The sequence below is a fragment of the Choristoneura fumiferana genome, chromosome 10, assembly GCF_025370935.1.
Source record: "Choristoneura fumiferana chromosome 10, NRCan_CFum_1, whole genome shotgun sequence".
Classification (NCBI taxonomy): domain Eukaryota; kingdom Metazoa; phylum Arthropoda; class Insecta; order Lepidoptera; family Tortricidae; genus Choristoneura; species Choristoneura fumiferana.
Window position 1 is genome coordinate 11,160,214 of NC_133481.1, and position 17,841 is coordinate 11,178,054.

General features: G+C 37.5%; 2 protein-coding genes across 5 annotated transcripts in view; one reads left to right on the forward strand and one right to left on the reverse strand.

Annotated features, from left to right (window-relative positions):
- Window positions 1-9,282, forward strand: part of stumps (DBB domain-containing protein stumps) — a 33,763-nt gene extending 24,481 nt beyond the window's left edge. For all 4 annotated transcript variants that reach the window (XM_074093493.1, XM_074093492.1, XM_074093495.1 and 1 more), the window contains 12 exons: window positions 4,032-4,149; window positions 4,386-4,612; window positions 4,805-4,971; window positions 5,045-5,189; window positions 5,318-5,469; window positions 5,557-5,689; window positions 5,788-5,978; window positions 6,070-6,904; window positions 6,990-7,058; window positions 7,162-7,259; window positions 7,447-7,595; window positions 8,039-9,282. In XM_074093493.1, the coding sequence (XP_073949594.1) occupies window positions 4,032-4,149; window positions 4,386-4,612; window positions 4,805-4,971; window positions 5,045-5,189; window positions 5,318-5,469; window positions 5,557-5,689; window positions 5,788-5,978; window positions 6,070-6,904; window positions 6,990-7,058; window positions 7,162-7,259; window positions 7,447-7,595; window positions 8,039-8,261 (2,507 nt within the window). In that variant the 3' untranslated portion in view covers window positions 8,262-9,282. The remainder of the gene's footprint in view (window positions 1-4,031; window positions 4,150-4,385; window positions 4,613-4,804; window positions 4,972-5,044; window positions 5,190-5,317; window positions 5,470-5,556; window positions 5,690-5,787; window positions 5,979-6,069; window positions 6,905-6,989; window positions 7,059-7,161; window positions 7,260-7,446; window positions 7,596-8,038) is intronic.
- A 343-nt stretch (window positions 9,283-9,625) lies between these two features.
- Window positions 9,626-17,841, reverse strand: part of LOC141432094 (non-lysosomal glucosylceramidase-like) — a 29,045-nt gene continuing 20,829 nt past the window's right edge. The window contains 8 exon segments of the mRNA XM_074093497.1: window positions 9,626-11,662; window positions 11,827-12,053; window positions 12,899-13,114; window positions 14,128-14,352; window positions 15,315-15,479; window positions 16,009-16,150; window positions 16,676-16,805; window positions 17,433-17,547. Of these exon segments, the coding sequence (XP_073949598.1) occupies window positions 11,430-11,662; window positions 11,827-12,053; window positions 12,899-13,114; window positions 14,128-14,352; window positions 15,315-15,479; window positions 16,009-16,150; window positions 16,676-16,805; window positions 17,433-17,547 (1,453 nt within the window). The 3' untranslated portion in view covers window positions 9,626-11,429.

The following is a 17,841-nucleotide window of genomic DNA, read 5'->3' on the forward strand; positions in this document are numbered from 1 at the left end:
CTCTATCACTAGCAATAGAAAAGACACTGAAGCGTTTCAAACTATATAGGTAGGTAAGTTCCTTTTCGTAGCACCGTCCTACCGTCTTTACAGAGTAGGAGCGTCTTACGAGAAAACCAAAAAAGTAAAACCGACTCCAAAAAAATAACAAAAAATGGAACCGACTACAAAACCCTTGAAAATATTTTTCTACGTACGTACTAACGCGAATTGCCATTGGTGTGCCTATAAAATTTGAGGTTTGCCCTCGATTTCTCAAGGATCCCATCATCAGATCTTGACTTGGTGACAATGGGACCACCTCAGAAGAATACCCTTTCGATTAAAAAATAATTTTGAAAATCGGTCCACAATTGACTGAGTAATCGGTGAACATACATAAAGTTGAGTGAGTTTTTGTAACACAATGTTTATTTATGTCAAAGCGGAAGATGGTGTCTTTTAGCACGAAGACATATTAATATATAGTGTCTCACAAAGGCAGCTGAGTTCTACGAGCGTTTCAACCGTTAAGTATCAGTTTCTTGCCGCATATTGAAGAAATGATACTGTAAGCAGTATAGTAGTAATATTCTTCAGTATAGGTAAACGACAGGAAACTGATATCGGTTGAAATATTCGTAGATCTACTCCGCTATCCGGAATATGCGGTGGCGGAGTAACAAGGTAAATGTTTTTGTCCGTTGATATACCTGCGTAATTTAACGCCTGATTCAGTCAATTAACATTTTACTTAACAGTCGTCTAAACAACGCGGGTTAACGAGACAAAATAAAGTTATAGTAGGGATCTACGAGCTATTTCCTCCTCGTTCCTAGATCGACTCATCAATTCAAATGGGTCACATCCTCTTACTTAAACTAACTACATTGTTTGTTGTTTAGGTAATGTGTGTGATAGTGATAGTACCGTCAGCATCAAAAGTAGCGGATCACCTTTTTACTCTGTCGCATTGACACATTGACAATCCTGCATGGCATTTAGTACGTGGCTGTAAAACGACGAAGTAAGAAAGCGTACAGATACTTTTGATGCTGACTGTACCTACTTAATAGTGAACGAGTGTAGTTCAAATTAAAATGTCTATGAAACATTCCATTGTGCGACAGAGATAATTTTTGTGTTACAACGGTTCTTTCTTGTGTGGTCAGTCGTTCTGTATGATTAACTACAAAGACAAAGTCAAAGCCAAAATATATTTTTTCAACTTAGGCTATAACAAGCACTTATGATTGTCAAAAAAACCTACCACCGGTTCGGAAAAACCTCTGTTGAGAAGAATCCGGCAAGAAACTCAACGAGGTATATATTTTTTAAACAGATTTACAATATTATTAAATGATATCTAATCACAAGTATTTAACACAACTTTATTTTTAACACAGTAGGTTCGCTATTTGAAGGGATCGCCAATGCGGATCGGAATTATTTCCAATCCAAATATCCCTGTCTATGATATAATCATTAACTTTATAATACGCCTTAGATATTAATGTCTTCTTGACAATAGATCTCAATTTTGTATCCGTTTCATTTGTAATATTTTTTGGAATTTCATTATAGAAACGTATGCAATTTCCCAGAAACGACTTTTTGGTTTTAGCCAGTCTGTAAGATGGAACTTTAAGCTTCCCTGTGTTTCTAGTAGCCTTTGGCTTATCGACGTTAGTGTGAAAATCACATATGTTCTTCCTAACATACATGATTATTTCAAAACATAAAGCGACGGTAGGGTTAGGACACCTGTTTCCTTAAAAAAAGATCTTAAAGATTCACGCATCTTCAAATTAAAAATTGGCTAAGTGTCTGCAGCAGATCCCCATAAAATAAGGCCGTACGAAATAATGCAATAAAAGTAAGCAAAATACACCAACCGTGCCGTCGCCACATCGGTTAGCTGCCGGATTTTACAAACTGCAAAAGCAGCAGAGCTCAATCTACCCGCGATTGCTGTGACGTGAGGTCCCCATTGTAGTTTAGAATCGAGCGTTATTCCTAAAAATACTGTTGATTTTTCTAATTCAATAGTTTGAACCATAAACATGATCCAACTTTTTGGACGGCCACTCACTCCGTTTTTCCGTTTACCTGAAAATCTGTTTTACGTTCCTCTCGTATTATGTAAAACAAACCCACAAACCCCAACTAGGTCAGCTAAAAAAACACCAGATCAAAAAGCTACCTGAAACACGAAAACGCTTATAGGAAACTGTAATATTTCACTCCGCACATCAAACGGCCGGCCACTGAACTGTAGCGTAAGGCGAAACAGATTTTATGCCCGAAATGGTACCAACTGTACCTACACTTCGTGTACCTTTGGTCTACTCTACTTAAAATCTTTGCGCAACATCCTTCTTGCGTTGAGTGTACGGTGTAGATAAAAATAATCTGAAGTACCTACATCTTGTTGGCGCAATAAGTTTTACGATAAGGTTTAAAGAAAGGGGCTGAAGTTTTGTCCTATCTTTTTTCTAAATGTGACCAAGTTCTTCAACTTCAATGCTTAATTATTAAGTATTATTTACTGTCGAAAGGTCCGCGGGATAAACATGCAGAAGCAATTTGAGGTTCGTTAAATGCAAAGCGGTTCGAATCACGCGTTATGTAGGCAGTGTAAGTCTGCACTCTACCCCACATTCCACCGCTAGTCAAACGTTTAACGGCCGCATATCGAGATAGCCACGTGTTTCAACTTATTCCAAAATTGTTCGCACGTTACCCGGTGCATCGCCGCTTTAGTTATTCCTGGCGACGTTGATAGACGTTTGTCTATTTAGGAAACGGATATTACATTTAGTCCCGTCTGCATTTGGCGGCAGAGGTGGGCAAGTATAAATCCGAATGGGTTTCCGGCGCGCGCGGTGCATAGCATATTTTGTAAGCAGCCGATGCGTATGCGCTGTGCTTGGCTGTAATAAAAAATTTAACAGCCTACGTATGTTTTCATTCAAGCTTATGGGATATGGGAGTATGTTTTTAGGACAATACCTTATAAGCTGATGTTATTGCAGGTTTTTTTTATACTTAAAGCCAGATATGGGCAACTAACGGTTTTGCTTGTATACATCTAAGTACATAATTGTACAATGTTTATTGTGTCGTTCGTTAGTGTTCTTTTATGACTGCACTGTGAACTGGGTGCACTCAATCTTGCCTGTAGAGATAGGAGAAATGTACCAACGCATTATACTAATGAATCATTGGTTATTCTCAATTAATTGATTTCAAGTGGCACACTCTGAGTTTGTTCTGTTTGTCTGATTACTTTACATTTGCAGAACTTTTGTTGCGATAGGTACTTTTAGCTTTGCTTTGAGCATTGCTTACTTACTCCTTTTAATAGTACGGAAATATTGTTAGTATAAAGTGATACCATGAATATTAATTAAAAATTCTAAGCCATGAACTTGGTACGACCCGGCGATATCGTGTGAATGACATCGTTCATGCCTCATTATCCCTTCTCAAAACATCCTTTCAAAGATAAATTTTATTCTGTTTCGACGGAGAGGTTATAAGATCACGACAGTTCAATCGCCAGATTGTTGAATGGAATATGATATTGTGCATCAGATCCTGCACACAGTTCTGTATGGGTAATTGTACCTATATGCGCTTAAATACTAAGTTACTTTTCATATTAACGCTCTTGGTGCTAGCTTTAGGCTACATAATCGAAGTGGTACTAGATGCTGATGCATCCACTGCTGTAGCACCTGTGAAACGCTTTACTTATTCATCAAGGTACGATAGGGACCTTTTTTTATAGAGGAATGCGTCTTCCAGCCCGAGTTGAGAATTGTAAACGTTAGATTGTTGACATTGGAGAGAAATCTAAATTTTAAACACACAACACAATTTTGAACAGCCCTGAGAGTCGGTCTAGACTAGAGAGTAAATATTAGTTGTAGAGTAGCTGTCTCTATGTGGCTGTAATTTTGGTAAAGCCCTTGTCCGTGTCCTTGTTTATAGGTACTACGAGTATAGGTACTTACAATATACTTACGTATGTCTTTTTGTTGTAACAGAGATGGAAGATATCGCAATCCTGTGGAGTTCGGCATCTCCCGAGAGCGCGTTATGGTCGGACTACCTGGTCGCCAGTTTCGATAAAATCATGTCACAGAGAGCTCGTCATCATTACAGGTACCGTTGCAACTCCACCTTTATTTTCTTCTTCCAATTTAGATGGCACCTAATTGTTCCCATCAAAATATTATACGATTTGAATTTGAATAAAATCAATATACATATTACACGAACATACACTTCGTGTGAGCAAGAAAAATATGATTATGAAAGTAGTAGTAGAACAATATTGGCGAATCAAAATCAGCTGAGTTTTCTATTTTTAACTGAAGCAATATTTTTTTTGTTCATAGAGTCACTCCCATAACAGTAGAAGAGTTGATGTCATGCGATTCACAAGAAAAACTAGAGAAACTGTCAAAGTCACAACTACAAATAGTGATTCTTTGCCCGAGCCTCGCCACGAAGATGGGGGAGCTGAAGAATGAAACCCACGAGGATAATCTATTCAAAGTCGATAAAGTCTTAGTGATGTTACTAGGTGTGGAAAAGAACAAAGTTATAGCTAATAACTCTGAGGGTAAGTTGATCAACTATTGTAATTTTAAGAACAAAACTGAGTAAGTAGTTCTTTTTGTCCTAAATTTGACACCAATTGTTTTCAATACACTCGTTTAATCTTCGAACTTTAACTCAAGTTTCTGTTGCACTTGAACTGTAATATTACAGACTTTTGCTCTCTCTTTAAACTAGTTTCCCTTTAATTACCTAGATTACCCAACGATGGACCAGTGGCAGATGATGTCGGTCCGCGAAAAAGACACATCCTTCGTTGACACGTTCCTGACGGCTGCTGTTGGGATCCTACGAACAAAAGACTGCAAGGACACGGCCACTGACAGAACCAGTTTTTCCATAGTGCCGAAGAAAGTCAAAATTGTAAGTTTTTTTTTACATCATAACTACTGTCTGACAATAATTCGGCTTAACATATACCTTCATATTTTTTCAGGGGCACAGTCGTGTGATAGCTTTACTCAACGATCCAATCAGAGAAGAAGACAGCATAAAGATAATTGTTGACAAGAAGGGAGAAGCTATTAATATACCAACGTTCAAAAAGCGGAATCCTTATACACTTCAATTTGATATACCAGGTATTATTTCCTCCTTTAAATAATCAATACCTAGAAACGACACTGCTTTCAGTGAATCATTACTAGCGATAGTAATTAATGATGTTAGCTTAAATTAAAATACTTAATTGTATCCTGTAACGTTGCAGAATCATGTCTGGATGTATCGATGCTGGTGTGGGTACGTGTGAGCAAGAACGGCCAATCATTGGGACGAAGACAAATTAAATGCGAAAGTAGATTAAGAGAGTTGGACCAACTGTTGAGAGCGTCTGACCACCCATTGGAATTCATGTGCCAGGTAAACTAAATGTTTTAACTTTTTGTAAAAAATATTTCGAGATTGATAATTGGCGGATGATAATAGTAGAGCGTCTCGATTTTTCAGACTTTAGGATTCAAAACAAGCAGCAAAGAACAATTAGACAGTTGGATGCTCAGCGCATTCCAGAAAAACATTCCTCCACATTTCAATCTGCTCGTATCCAGCGAACAGTTTAATCCCAAAGCTGATATGTCAAGTATGTATATTGCGTTAGGCGAAAAAATTGTACCTACTTACTTAAACACTTTTTGCAAAGAGGACAAAGGTAAAATTTCAATGGTTTTTATTTTTCAGGTAACGAAGAGTATCCAACACTTCTGCACTGGGCGGCACGGTTCGGCCTGGAGCGACTATGTTGGCAGTTGTTAGAATGCCCTGGAGGAGCCGCGGCGGTCGCGCTGAGAAACGTGCGCCAACGTACTCCCACCGATCTGGCCCGAGACCATCACCACAACAGACTGGCTGATGTTCTTTCCGACCATATGGTAAGCATATTCAACAAATGTACTTAATTGTCTTTTGTATTTACTGCTTCAACTGTTAGTCTGTTATAATTTAAACTTTTGGTCGTTCCAGAAAATAAACGAATTTTCAAACATGTATTATTACCTAAAAAATATGACGGAAAGCGACAAAGATGATGATCAAAAAGAAACGAAGACAGGCGAAGAACTGCGTATCGTAGAGGCATGTGACACAGTCGATTCTCCCTCACAAACTGACGCAAAAACAGAAGAAGAGCCTGCCCCTGACCCGTTTAGTGAAGCCTGTACGCAAAACTTGGAAGAAAACTTAGACAAAGCTAACGTCAGCAAAATGAAACGACCTGTACTGAAAATACCAAAGATGAAAGAACAACTTTACCAAAACGATCTGCCTGTCCATGATGATACAGCCGGCAGAATGCAACAAGCGATAGAACACGACTACTTAGTGCAGCCATCGAACATTAAAGTAGAAAGTCCTAAATTCAGACCAAACAATTTGTACGCCAACAGTTCTAGACTGGTGCCTCAACAGTCTGACATTTTCTTATATTCACCCACCGAGGAATCCAAAAATTTTAACATAGAAACTCCCACAAGTGACATAAGCCAAATAAATCTAAATGCCAAAGATAGATGTAGCAGCACGAAATCCGGAAAGGAGATCTTCCCCTTGAATGGACAAGAGGAATTAGCAGAAATCATAAACGACTTCAAGAATAACGTGTTTTCTATTTCTGAAGTGGAAAAACTAGTGATGGAGTGGAAAAACAGGAACGAGACGCAACAATCGCTGAAAGAGAAACAAGAACAGCTGAACAAGATGCGAGAAGAGTACGACAAGATTCAACAACGGATTAAGGATAATTTGAAGAGACCAACGCCATTCGAGAGAGTGAAGAAAATGTTTTCGAAAAGTAAAAAACGTAAGTTAGCTTGCTGCTTTTGAGACTTCCAATACCTATCAGCTTGGAATTTATTTGCACAGTAGGATAATGTTTTTTTTTACAGATCATGACCACAATGGATCTGTTGAGAAGAGGAATGGAAACACGCGTCCAAATAGCAGCTTGAGTGACAGTAAGTATTAAAAATTATAATTATTTCTTGTAAGGACAAAGAGTAGGTATTCTCTACAGAATATAGTATAGTAGGTATTCTCTATAAAATATTGTGTTTCAAGGTTCATCTTCATCCGGACGCTTGAGTACAGTCAGCGGCGGCAGCGTGGCCGAAACCAACAGTGTTCAATCGGAGATTGACGACAAGGCGCGATCTATCGTAAGTCATTAATTATTTAATTGCAACAAAACTATGGTCAACATTTTACGGTTTGTCTATGTATCCCTATAAAAGAGTAACTTGACAAACTGACCGACAAATTAAATGCGAATTATTGTTGTTTATAAAATGTCCCATGTCCCATTTGTTGTCCCATGTCCCCTGTTAATTTCCCATCCTTTCACAGATCTCAGCCAGCACGCTAACAATGCACTCGGCAATCAGCGACCACGACAACAGACTCGATGACTATCTGATCCCGCCGCCGCCGCGCCCGCTCAATGGCTGTCCACAGTTCACTACCTTTGGACACCCGAAACACGAGCAAATTAACAGGTAAGATAAGACGTAAGGTAAGCGTGATACCTTAATGGTTCATCACGAATCTATAGCCCTCTTATTCTGGAGTACAAAGAATTATTTCTGGTTAGAGTTTTTATTAATCCGCGCTCCTAAGTTTTTCATCTTCGTTAAAATCATTTAGACTATGGTCCAACGCGCACATTCTCGTAATCACATTCAACGTTTCTTTCTGTCAAATAAATGATGAGTTTTATTGTTTTCAATACCTATAAAAGTACAGGATATATAAATACTTCTCTCAGACCTGCTGAGCTACGGTTCCTCTGCAGCTACTTTTTGTACTTCAACAGTACCTATTGTCGAGCACCAAAAAGTAGCCAAACTTTTTCTTACAGACAAAGCTCAGTAGAACCTGTCGCCCTAAAAGTGATCGATCACTGTCAACTGATCACTGATTAAGTTGCTTTATTTTTCAGGGGGCAGCACATGGCAACAATAGTAGAGCGCGACGCGTCAGCATCTCGAGAGCGATTGGACTGCGACTCGGATACGCACAGTGGCACGCACATAAGGATGAACTTTGCGTCGCGAGACCGTCCGACGGCGTCGGGTCGTGACGAACGTCCGATCCCGTCGGGTCGCTGCGACGACCGCGACGGCGCACACATGTATATGAACATATCCGCAACACACACGTAATTTAAAAAAATAGAAACAAAATATGTGTCAGAAAGTCAAAGAACAATGACAAATGGGCTGCTTGGAGGATGGGACTATGAATTGGTAAACACGGACTTAGTATCTACAGTGCGAAGGCTTTTAGTACCAATCTCTACATTTAGTTAAGATGACAATCCGCATTTCGACTGATAAATTGTTATGTACCTAGTCCAATTAGAGCTCTACAGGAAAGCATTTAAACAGCAATTGCCAGTTGGAAGACATTAAAGTATTGATTTTGGTTAAGTATATTGGAGCTTCAACACCATAATAAACCTAATGGCACGTCATTATTCTTATAATGGAACGTCTTATAAAATTCAGATTTGGAAGTCACAACAGCGACAAAGTTATTTTTAACCATTATCTATGGTTATATGAGATGTACAGGTGTTCAGTTACGTAAATATTTATTTCAATGAAATAAATTCATACTTAACGTATTTAGATAAATAATAACGGACAGACAAACACCTGTTCTGATTAACGTCAATGCTGTAATATAATAGGTTTAATTAACTTTGGTATCTACTGCAAATTTGATAACGACAAATAGATTATCCATCAAATAATAAAGACTGAAAAGTTTAACATAACTTAGTGTAAATATATGTAAATAAACTTTTTGTTCACTTTAGTTATGTAATTTCCTATTTATTTTTTTAATAATCACATTTCATTCTTTAAGTATGTAGTACAAAGTATACTCTTTAGTTTAATGATTACGTTAGTTTAAATATTATAAGTATGTATACAAGTGTAGCATCAAGCTGTTGAAGAAATGGTAGATATTTTTTGAAATAGGACATTGATAATGATTATACTTATAGACAGTATATCGATTATTATTTAACATACTTGTTACTACACGTGTAAAAGCAAGAGGTATCTCATAAAAAAAAAACAAAGGGTTTTTATACATCATTTTGTATTAATGTGACAGAAATAGCATTTATTTTTGCCTGCATAATCTTGGAAATATAATAAGTTAAAAAGTTTATCCAGTATTTTATTGCATTCTATCCTATTTTAGAAGATCAACAATATTAGAAAAAAAACTTAAGTACACGATTAATTTTTTATGACAAAATACGTCAATAAATACTTGCCTACTTAAGTACAATAACACCTTTTGTTATTAAAACAAAGTTTTTTTAAAATAAATTATTAGAATAATACAATAAAACATAAATACAATACTTTCGTTGCAATTTCATTGGTATAATAATTGGTAAAGTACATTAAAATGAACGCATCATTATAAAAATCACACTGTTACAAAATTTTGCCCTATCTTTAATAATTACAAAATATCACATTTTTAATATCTATTATAACCTTCATTATTTTTGTCCCGGTTATAATCGGTTATGTGTATAGCAAGAAAGCTAAACGGAGTATAATAAAGAAGCCAAAGTAACTAGTTAATACCCTCAACAACATTCCATTCTTTATTCTATAATCTCATGGACTTTTTAATTATTGCACAGATCAGATAAAACACAACAAATGCAGATTTAGCCCTGTGCGAGAAAAAAAAGTGTAACATGGTATTGCGGTGTTCGATCGTTAACTGATCGAGAGTTAGCCCCACGAACCCGAAATGTAATGCTATTCTCTTAAAATGGAATGGTTCTCTTAAAATGTTTTGACGGGCACAGTGCCTACTGGGCGTGACAGCAAAAATCTAGTGCCCACAATTTATCGCTTTAACTCTTTTGACAAAAGCCTCGAAGATTTGAAGCCCGTTCCAGACGGTTGTAAACCAGCGTAGCGTCCCAATAGAGGTGCCCTTGGCTGGAACTTGGTTTACAACCACGGATTGTGTTTCTTTTACAACCACGCGCCAACACTCTAGCGAAACAGTAGCGGGTTGCGGTTGGAATACGCTCCCGTCTGCCAAGAACGTTGTAGGTCGTGTTATAATAAGTAAAAAATATTGTAAGGTTTCGCGGTGGTGATCTCTTACCATCAGGAGACCCACTTGCTAGTTTTCCATCCAGTCGAATAAAAAATAAAAATAATTTGGTTAACAAATGCAGTCTACGTGGATGGCAACATGCAAGGTCACACCTGTTGGGACCCTTGTTTACAACCGTCTAGAACGTACCTAAAACCCGAATGCACTATTAAAATAAATATAAAAGGATATCAAGTTTTTAGCGGTATCCAATTCTTACAGTTTCCATAAGATCAGTTTTTAAAGTACGAGTAAACCCATATTTATCCTATAACCCTTAATACACTTGCATTAATTTGAGTAAAAAGTTATGTATACATAAATACTAATAAAATACTAGTTTAGACCTCTTAGTGTTTTTTTTTAAACGCAAATAACAATTTACGTATACTGGATGATTCACTTTACACTTTATATCCAACAAACATTAAATAGATGGATTGAAATTTAACTGTTACATTCATACATCACAATTGAACCTATGCATCCTATGCACCAAGACCTTTATTAATTCCTCTCAATTTAACATTTTGGTAACTTTCCCAACAACACTCATACAAGTTCGAACCGTAATAAAAATTTCAACACGTCAAACACACAAATCAACTACGCAAGTATAAGTCATACACTATACTCTGTTTCTACGGCAGGCGAAAAAACGAGTATATATTTATTTACTATTTATACATTTGTCCGATGCAATTTTTTATCATTTGCACTTAGTACAAACTTTCAAAGTATGAGCTGTTAGTGGTCACTCAAGACAGTAAAACTTGTTGTATCATGTTTTATAATTACGTTGAGAGATACATGCGAAAGGATTGCCAATCGCCATAGTAAGTTTTTTCGCCCGCCGTAGAAACATAGTATACCACATAACTAAATCGCCGCATACTTAAACACATCATGTTACATTCAAACGTAGACTAAAAGCAGTTCCAGAGATTACCCCTATACAAATGTAATTTGTTAATTACACAATCAAAATGGAATGAGCTTACCAATGGATTCTATCCATTTGAGTTAGGTGCTTTACTTTAATCAACGCGGCAGCTTATTTCCATTCCTATGTAATTTTCTCAACTTACAGAAACGCGATAAAATGTGAAAAAATGCCACCGTCAACTCGACCATTTGTCAATAAATTTGTGAAGTAACACAACCTTGTGTCTCAAGTAACACATTGACTATAAACCATTCACATGGTTCTCTTTGGCAACTTGCCCGTTCGCCATGGGCTGGAGAGGCGGCCTGGCAATAATAGCTTGGTACATACCCCATATGGCCAGGGGACGCATGTATGCTATGGACCGGTGGTTGCCATTTTCGTAGAGTGCTTCTGGGGTTTCGAAGGAGAGGCCCATTTGAGTGAGCGTGTGGTACATGCGGCCGGAAGTTTGGAACGCTTCTTCGTGCATGCCTAGAAGAAATACAAAAAGGATATGAGAAAAACTTAATGGACTTTTCGACCTCATAAGAACAAATTTTTATTTTTTCTGGTATTTTTTTAAATAAGAAGAAAAAACATTAAAATGCGAGTAAAATATAATTAAATTTTTAAACAAATACTGCCTTAAACCTTACCTTCATAGATCATGAGTGCCGAGAGTCCGTAGGTAACCCCGATCCACATTTCCTCGCTCTGCAGCGCGGTCGTGTCGATCTTGCCCCGGTCTTCTGAGAAACCATTGACGGCGCCCATCTGGCCGCTCATGAACTTAAGCACGTTATTCTCGTATATTGCTGTGAGTGCTTTCTTTACGTGCGCTTCGGGGAACGCTTTCTCAGTCGAGCCAGAGGCACGGAGGAACCTTAAAATATTTTTTATTTGTCAATAAAATAAGTATATCAAATTGTTCAGTAATTATAAAATCGAATCGAATCAGATCATTATGTAGAGCTAAGCGTAGGTATTTTCTACTAATAAGGTATTTGACAACTCCTGAATTTGACATGTCTTATAATATTATTATGAGAATATAGATATACACAGTGTTTAGCGAAGAGAACACTTAAATCGGTTGAAAATTGGATTTATAATGATTTTTTGAAAGATCTATATACCTTTCTCTTTCTCAAACGCTTTTCTCTACGCAGCAAGTATGGCGCTACTTGCATGTGACGTCACATGCAAGTATGTCTTTCTCTGTCTAATCATGAATTTCAGACCTTTATAACTTTGTTATTTGTAAAGGTAGCTTAAAAATTTATTTTCTATTCGATACAGGCATTGTGAAGTTTTAATTTATAAAACATATAAAAATAGTCAAATGGTACCGTAAAAATACGATGTGTAAAAAGAATAGAGTAAAAAGTTAGGAATCTCTGAATTAAGCGATTAAAGTAGCATACAGCAGTACCTTGTATTATAAATTAAGTTCCGGAATAATTTGAAAAATAAAATATTTTTGATACCAGGATCTCAAACCTATCGAGTTTTTTTTTATTTTCCCAGCGTAATTTGCCAGAATGTATGATGAACAATTACATTACATCGCGATGTTTTCCGTCTGGATATTGTTGGCAAACCCAATAATAAAGAACGACACTATTTTCGACCCTGTGGTTAGACCTTTTTTCCGTTCTCTTTGCACCCCTGCTCAACAAATATATTTGTTTTGTGTCAGGAATCAAATAACATTTATAAATACTTTACCATTGTCCGGCAAGTTGGTCCGACATGATAACACGGTCGTTGGCTGGTTTCGTATCAAAGCGGTAGAAGGATCCGTTCCACAGTTTTTCCTCGTAAGCGGTTCGCGCTCGTTCTAGAAGCTTCGAGAACTCCATCACATCGTCGTCCAAAGAAAGCGCTCGGGCCATTGTCAGGACTCCGCTCACTGCCGCGATGTATAACCCACCGCAGTACGCACTAAAAAAGAAATGGGCGTTTTGTATGTAGAATACTTGAAACTCAGTTGGCATTAGTGACGCACTTCCGAGACATCATTCGATTTAAGTCGTTTGCTACAGATATTTGTCGCACAAAATTGAACAAATGAGTATCAATTACAGTAAATGAAAGTCTCATAGACAGTAACATTCGGGTAGCAATAAAAGCGTTTTGAATGTATTACCTAAGAAGCCGTGGTGGCCTAGTGGTTTGACCTATCGCCTCTCAAGCAGAGGGTCGTGGGTTCAAACCCCGGCTCGCACCTCTGAGTTTTTCGAAATTCATGTGCGGAGTTACATTTGAAATTTACCACGAGCTTTGCGGTGAAGGAAAACATCGTGAGGAAACCTGCACAAACCTGCGAAGCAATTCAATGGTGTGTGTGAAGTTCCCAATCCGCACTGGGCCCGCGTGGGAACTATGGCCCAGCCCTCTTGTTCTGAGAGGAGGCCTGTGCCCAGCAGTGGGACGTATATAGGTTGGGATGATGAATGTATTACCTACCTATTGCAACTGAAAAGCTGAAACGCGTTAATTTATCAATTTTTCATCAAAAAGGGCAGTGGAAAACAAAAAATAACTGTAAAGTGGGTACGGTTCCATTTATCGTCTAGAATTGCGAAACCGTGAGGTAGAGTTCAAAATCGTTGCAAATGTATCAATTTTATAAACAAATGAGACCTTTTTATAACAGCCTTATCACACTGGCGATTTGCGGGCGCGTTGAAAGCGAAGTGAGCGTGCAACGCTTTCGTCGCGAGCAAGTTAGTTGCGTATAGCTAAGACGAAGCCATATTACACTCTAGTAAAATAGTGACATCGCGTACGGTTCACTTTCAAGTCGTCCGCAAATGGCCAGTATAATATATCTCTAAAGTAGCCCACGGGTCATCCTCACCTTAATGCCGTACTTCTTAGCCACTAATCTTAGCGACCAATTACCGCTACTAGTTCACTCACACTAAAGTAAAAGTAAGGACAGAACAAGATACCTTGGACCGGTCATGACCCAAGCGTCATACGTCTGGTCAGGGAACCCTCCGTTCTCAATAAGTCCGTCGCCATCAGCATCCCACATGCTAACAGCTCGCCTCAACAACGCAGCACAAGCTGGGTACATATCTGCTATATACTGTCTAGAGTCCCACACAGCCGTTGCCATTTCCCTGGCTTCGTTTACCTCTTCCGCGAACTCTTCTACTTCAACCTCAGCAGTTCTGGGGAAAATTATTTTTCTTTTCTATTGGTGAATGAAAAGTCGGTGCCATATGGATGGCCAGCGTCACAGATTGAGTCGTAATCGTAAATTTTTGGCCTTTGGATTAATATATTTTATATGGCAAATTTATAAAATGCAATAAAATTAGCGATGACGGGTGCAAACAAATCAAAAATAATATAAAGAAGTGAGCTTTACAAATTGCGAATAAAAGACTAAAGTATCAAGATTGTTGCAAAAATAATTTTAGATAAAAGACGATTTAGACTCCACAAAACTGCATTAGTTAAAAATAGAAATAATTAATTTACCGCATAAAAGCTGGGTGAAATGGAACATAATTTAACAAATCAAACTTAAAAAGCAGATAAAGTGCAGAGACAAATATTTTCAAGGCTTTTGTTACTAAATTTAACATTGATTTGATTACATTCTCAACTTGTAAATAAAGCAGCGAGAGCTTATTACATAGAAGCTACAGTTTCAAACTGATATACATGTGATATCACATTATATCAATTATTCATTTATTATTATTAGGAATCAAACGTATTGCCATGTAATGAATTAATGACGATAATGCGATCTAGTTTCTGATTATTATGAAATATTAGATCTCAAGAAATCCTAAATGTTTAAAAGTTTTTTTTTATTGTAGTTTGTTAAAAATTACACAATATGCCTCTAAGCCCTATTACAGCTGTCATAGCATTATTTCGTGATTTTTTGTTAGAAATTATATAGAAATGATAACTATCACAGGCAGGGTTTAAACGATATTGTCTCAACTATAGCCACAAGTATCTTCATGTCATGATTATGTGTGAACAAATGGCGCCTGTAACCTCGCGACGAAGCCTATCCTAATAATGTCTGTTTCAAAGCTAACTATTAACAATTAATGAATCTAAGCCCTCGGTACACAGTTCCATTCCACCGGCCGTCCACACGGCACCGCACCTGTAAAGCAGATCGAGTATGTCGCGCGCGGGCGGCCGGTCCGGCGGCGGCGCGCGCACGTCCGGCGACGCGGGCCGGGACCGGTCCGCCTGTCCGGTCGCCCGGGAGTACAGATCGTCTTCCGTGCCGTCGCGGATATCGTCGATATACGCCATTGAACGGTACCTGCAGAGCTCATGGCGGGTGAATTGATGCAATGGGCCATTCAGCCATACGGAAAACTCATTTTAAGAAATTCCTTCTTCCGAAAAAAGTTTCTTTTGATTTAATTTAATTTACTTATTTCTTAAGACAGTTAAGTGGTTGACTGTTCAAATAAAATATCTTTAATAAATAAACAAAGTAATTTTCGGAAAACGCTTTTAGGAAGAATGTTGCATTAGAAGAAAAATCATTTTCTGTGTTTTCGAGCGCAAGCATGAAAATATTAAAAATGTCAAACTATAAAAACACAAACAAAAACTGCGACTTCATTTTGACTTTATAAGTACAGTCAGCAACAACTATATGAATACAGCCACAGTGCCAAAAATATGTATACACGACCTTAATGTTCAGGCAATAAAGTCCTGTATACATATTTTTGGCACTTTACAATAACAATAAAAGAAAATTTTATTTCGCAAAAACTGGTAAACTAAGCAGCAGTGCGTAGACTTAGGTACTTACACGGAGATATATAATAATGCCTCACCTGTCATTGTTGAATGGTGCATTGTGTCCCCTGAGAAGTCGGTAATCCCGAACAACTTGCAATATGAACTTGATATTCAAATCCCGCCACTCGCTTACATCGTGGATGTTATACGCGTTGATGTTTGAGAATGGAATGTCATCTGTGTGAGTAAAGCCGACAATGATGAAACGAGTTGACTTTGCAAGTTCATTTCGTCATTCACTAAATAGATTCAGGGATTTGACCAAATGACTGTTTTTTTTTTACGGCAAATGGTTGAATGGATTCGTTATTTTAATATCCCGCGTGATTTGGTCACCATGCCTTAGAGATTTGTTAAAATCTCTGTTTTGGCCATTTCCGTACGATATGCATGCACCTATGTATGTTAATGTGATAAAGTACAAAAGCTTGCGGCTCCTTTCCTGTACTTTCCGTTACAAAACATAACCCATTTGCTAATAATAGCAAATACTTCTGGGTATTAGGCGGACTGCTTGAGGATAAATACCACTTGGGGATTGAAAACTAAAACTATGTATTTTTTTTTAATATCGTCCTGTCTTTGTCTGGGAACTCTTTGTATCTAAGGAGCCCTAGATTGCATAAGTAGGCGAGAGCATAAAAAAAAAATATTTTGTTTTTCCACCAATTCTACGTAAAAAAAAAACCATAAATATCAAACCTGGGTCTCCCAGATCATGGGGAATGGAGTCTTTGATCTTGAACTTGACCGTTTTTCCGTCGTAAAGCGATTTTCTGCATTTCACTGTCTCGAGTGCTATCGTGTCACGGAACATGTATTGCAATACAACCTAAAAAAAAAACATATTTGTTGGTTATAATAAAAATTTAAACAATACCTAAATTTCATAGATATTTATAATAAGTTACAAAAATTAAACGGTTCAAGTCACGATTATAAGTCAGGAACGATAAGACTAGTTTCGATCTTTTCGCAAGATGTTTTTCATAGGCGAGCGCGTTCACGACGCGCTGCGAGATGGGCGGGGAGCAACACCACACCGTTTAATTTATTTAAATACGTCTCACGAGAGCTTAAATAATATTTATAATAACTGAATGTAGTAATAGTTACGTATTATTATTATTAACGAACCGTGAAATTCCTATTGATACCATCAGCCAAATATGTGGTCTCCCACCCTAAAGATGATTATCGTTTTCACATCATAAAACACTAATCGAGAACATGTACCTTACCAACTTGAAAATTGGACTCTAGCGACATATTAATTTAATAGGAAGTTGTGTAAAAATGTATACTTACGAGTAGAACACCTAATTTAGCTAAGCATAGTATGTAGGGTAGAACCTAAACGAAATTTATTATACCCGCGAGCAGGTATCTAAATAAAGTGTCTCTTGACACTAATGAAAATAAATAAAGATTTTATCCGATTACAAACGTGTCGACTTACTTGTAAATTAGGCCACAGCTGGGCTAAGGCGAATGACGCGTAAAAATGTACGTCGTACGTATTGTACATTCTGTACTCATGGCCCTCCAAATAACCGAAAAGCCCGAAATCGTGTCTGAAAATATAACAACAATAGCAAATACAATAAATATATCAATATGTATAAACTTTCGTTTCAAAATCCCATTTAAAAGAAACAAGCATAAATAACATTGATCGGCGCAGACAGTGCCACACGGGGTCAATAACCTCAATCATTATACTAATATGGCTGTGCTCCGGGATTTCAGATTTGAGTTGTTAGAGGAAATTAATGTTGCCGATGTTAGTAAATACCTACATGAAAACCTCTATAAAACCAGCTAAATTCGTCGAAATAATCACTGAACAAATAACTTTAAATCACAAT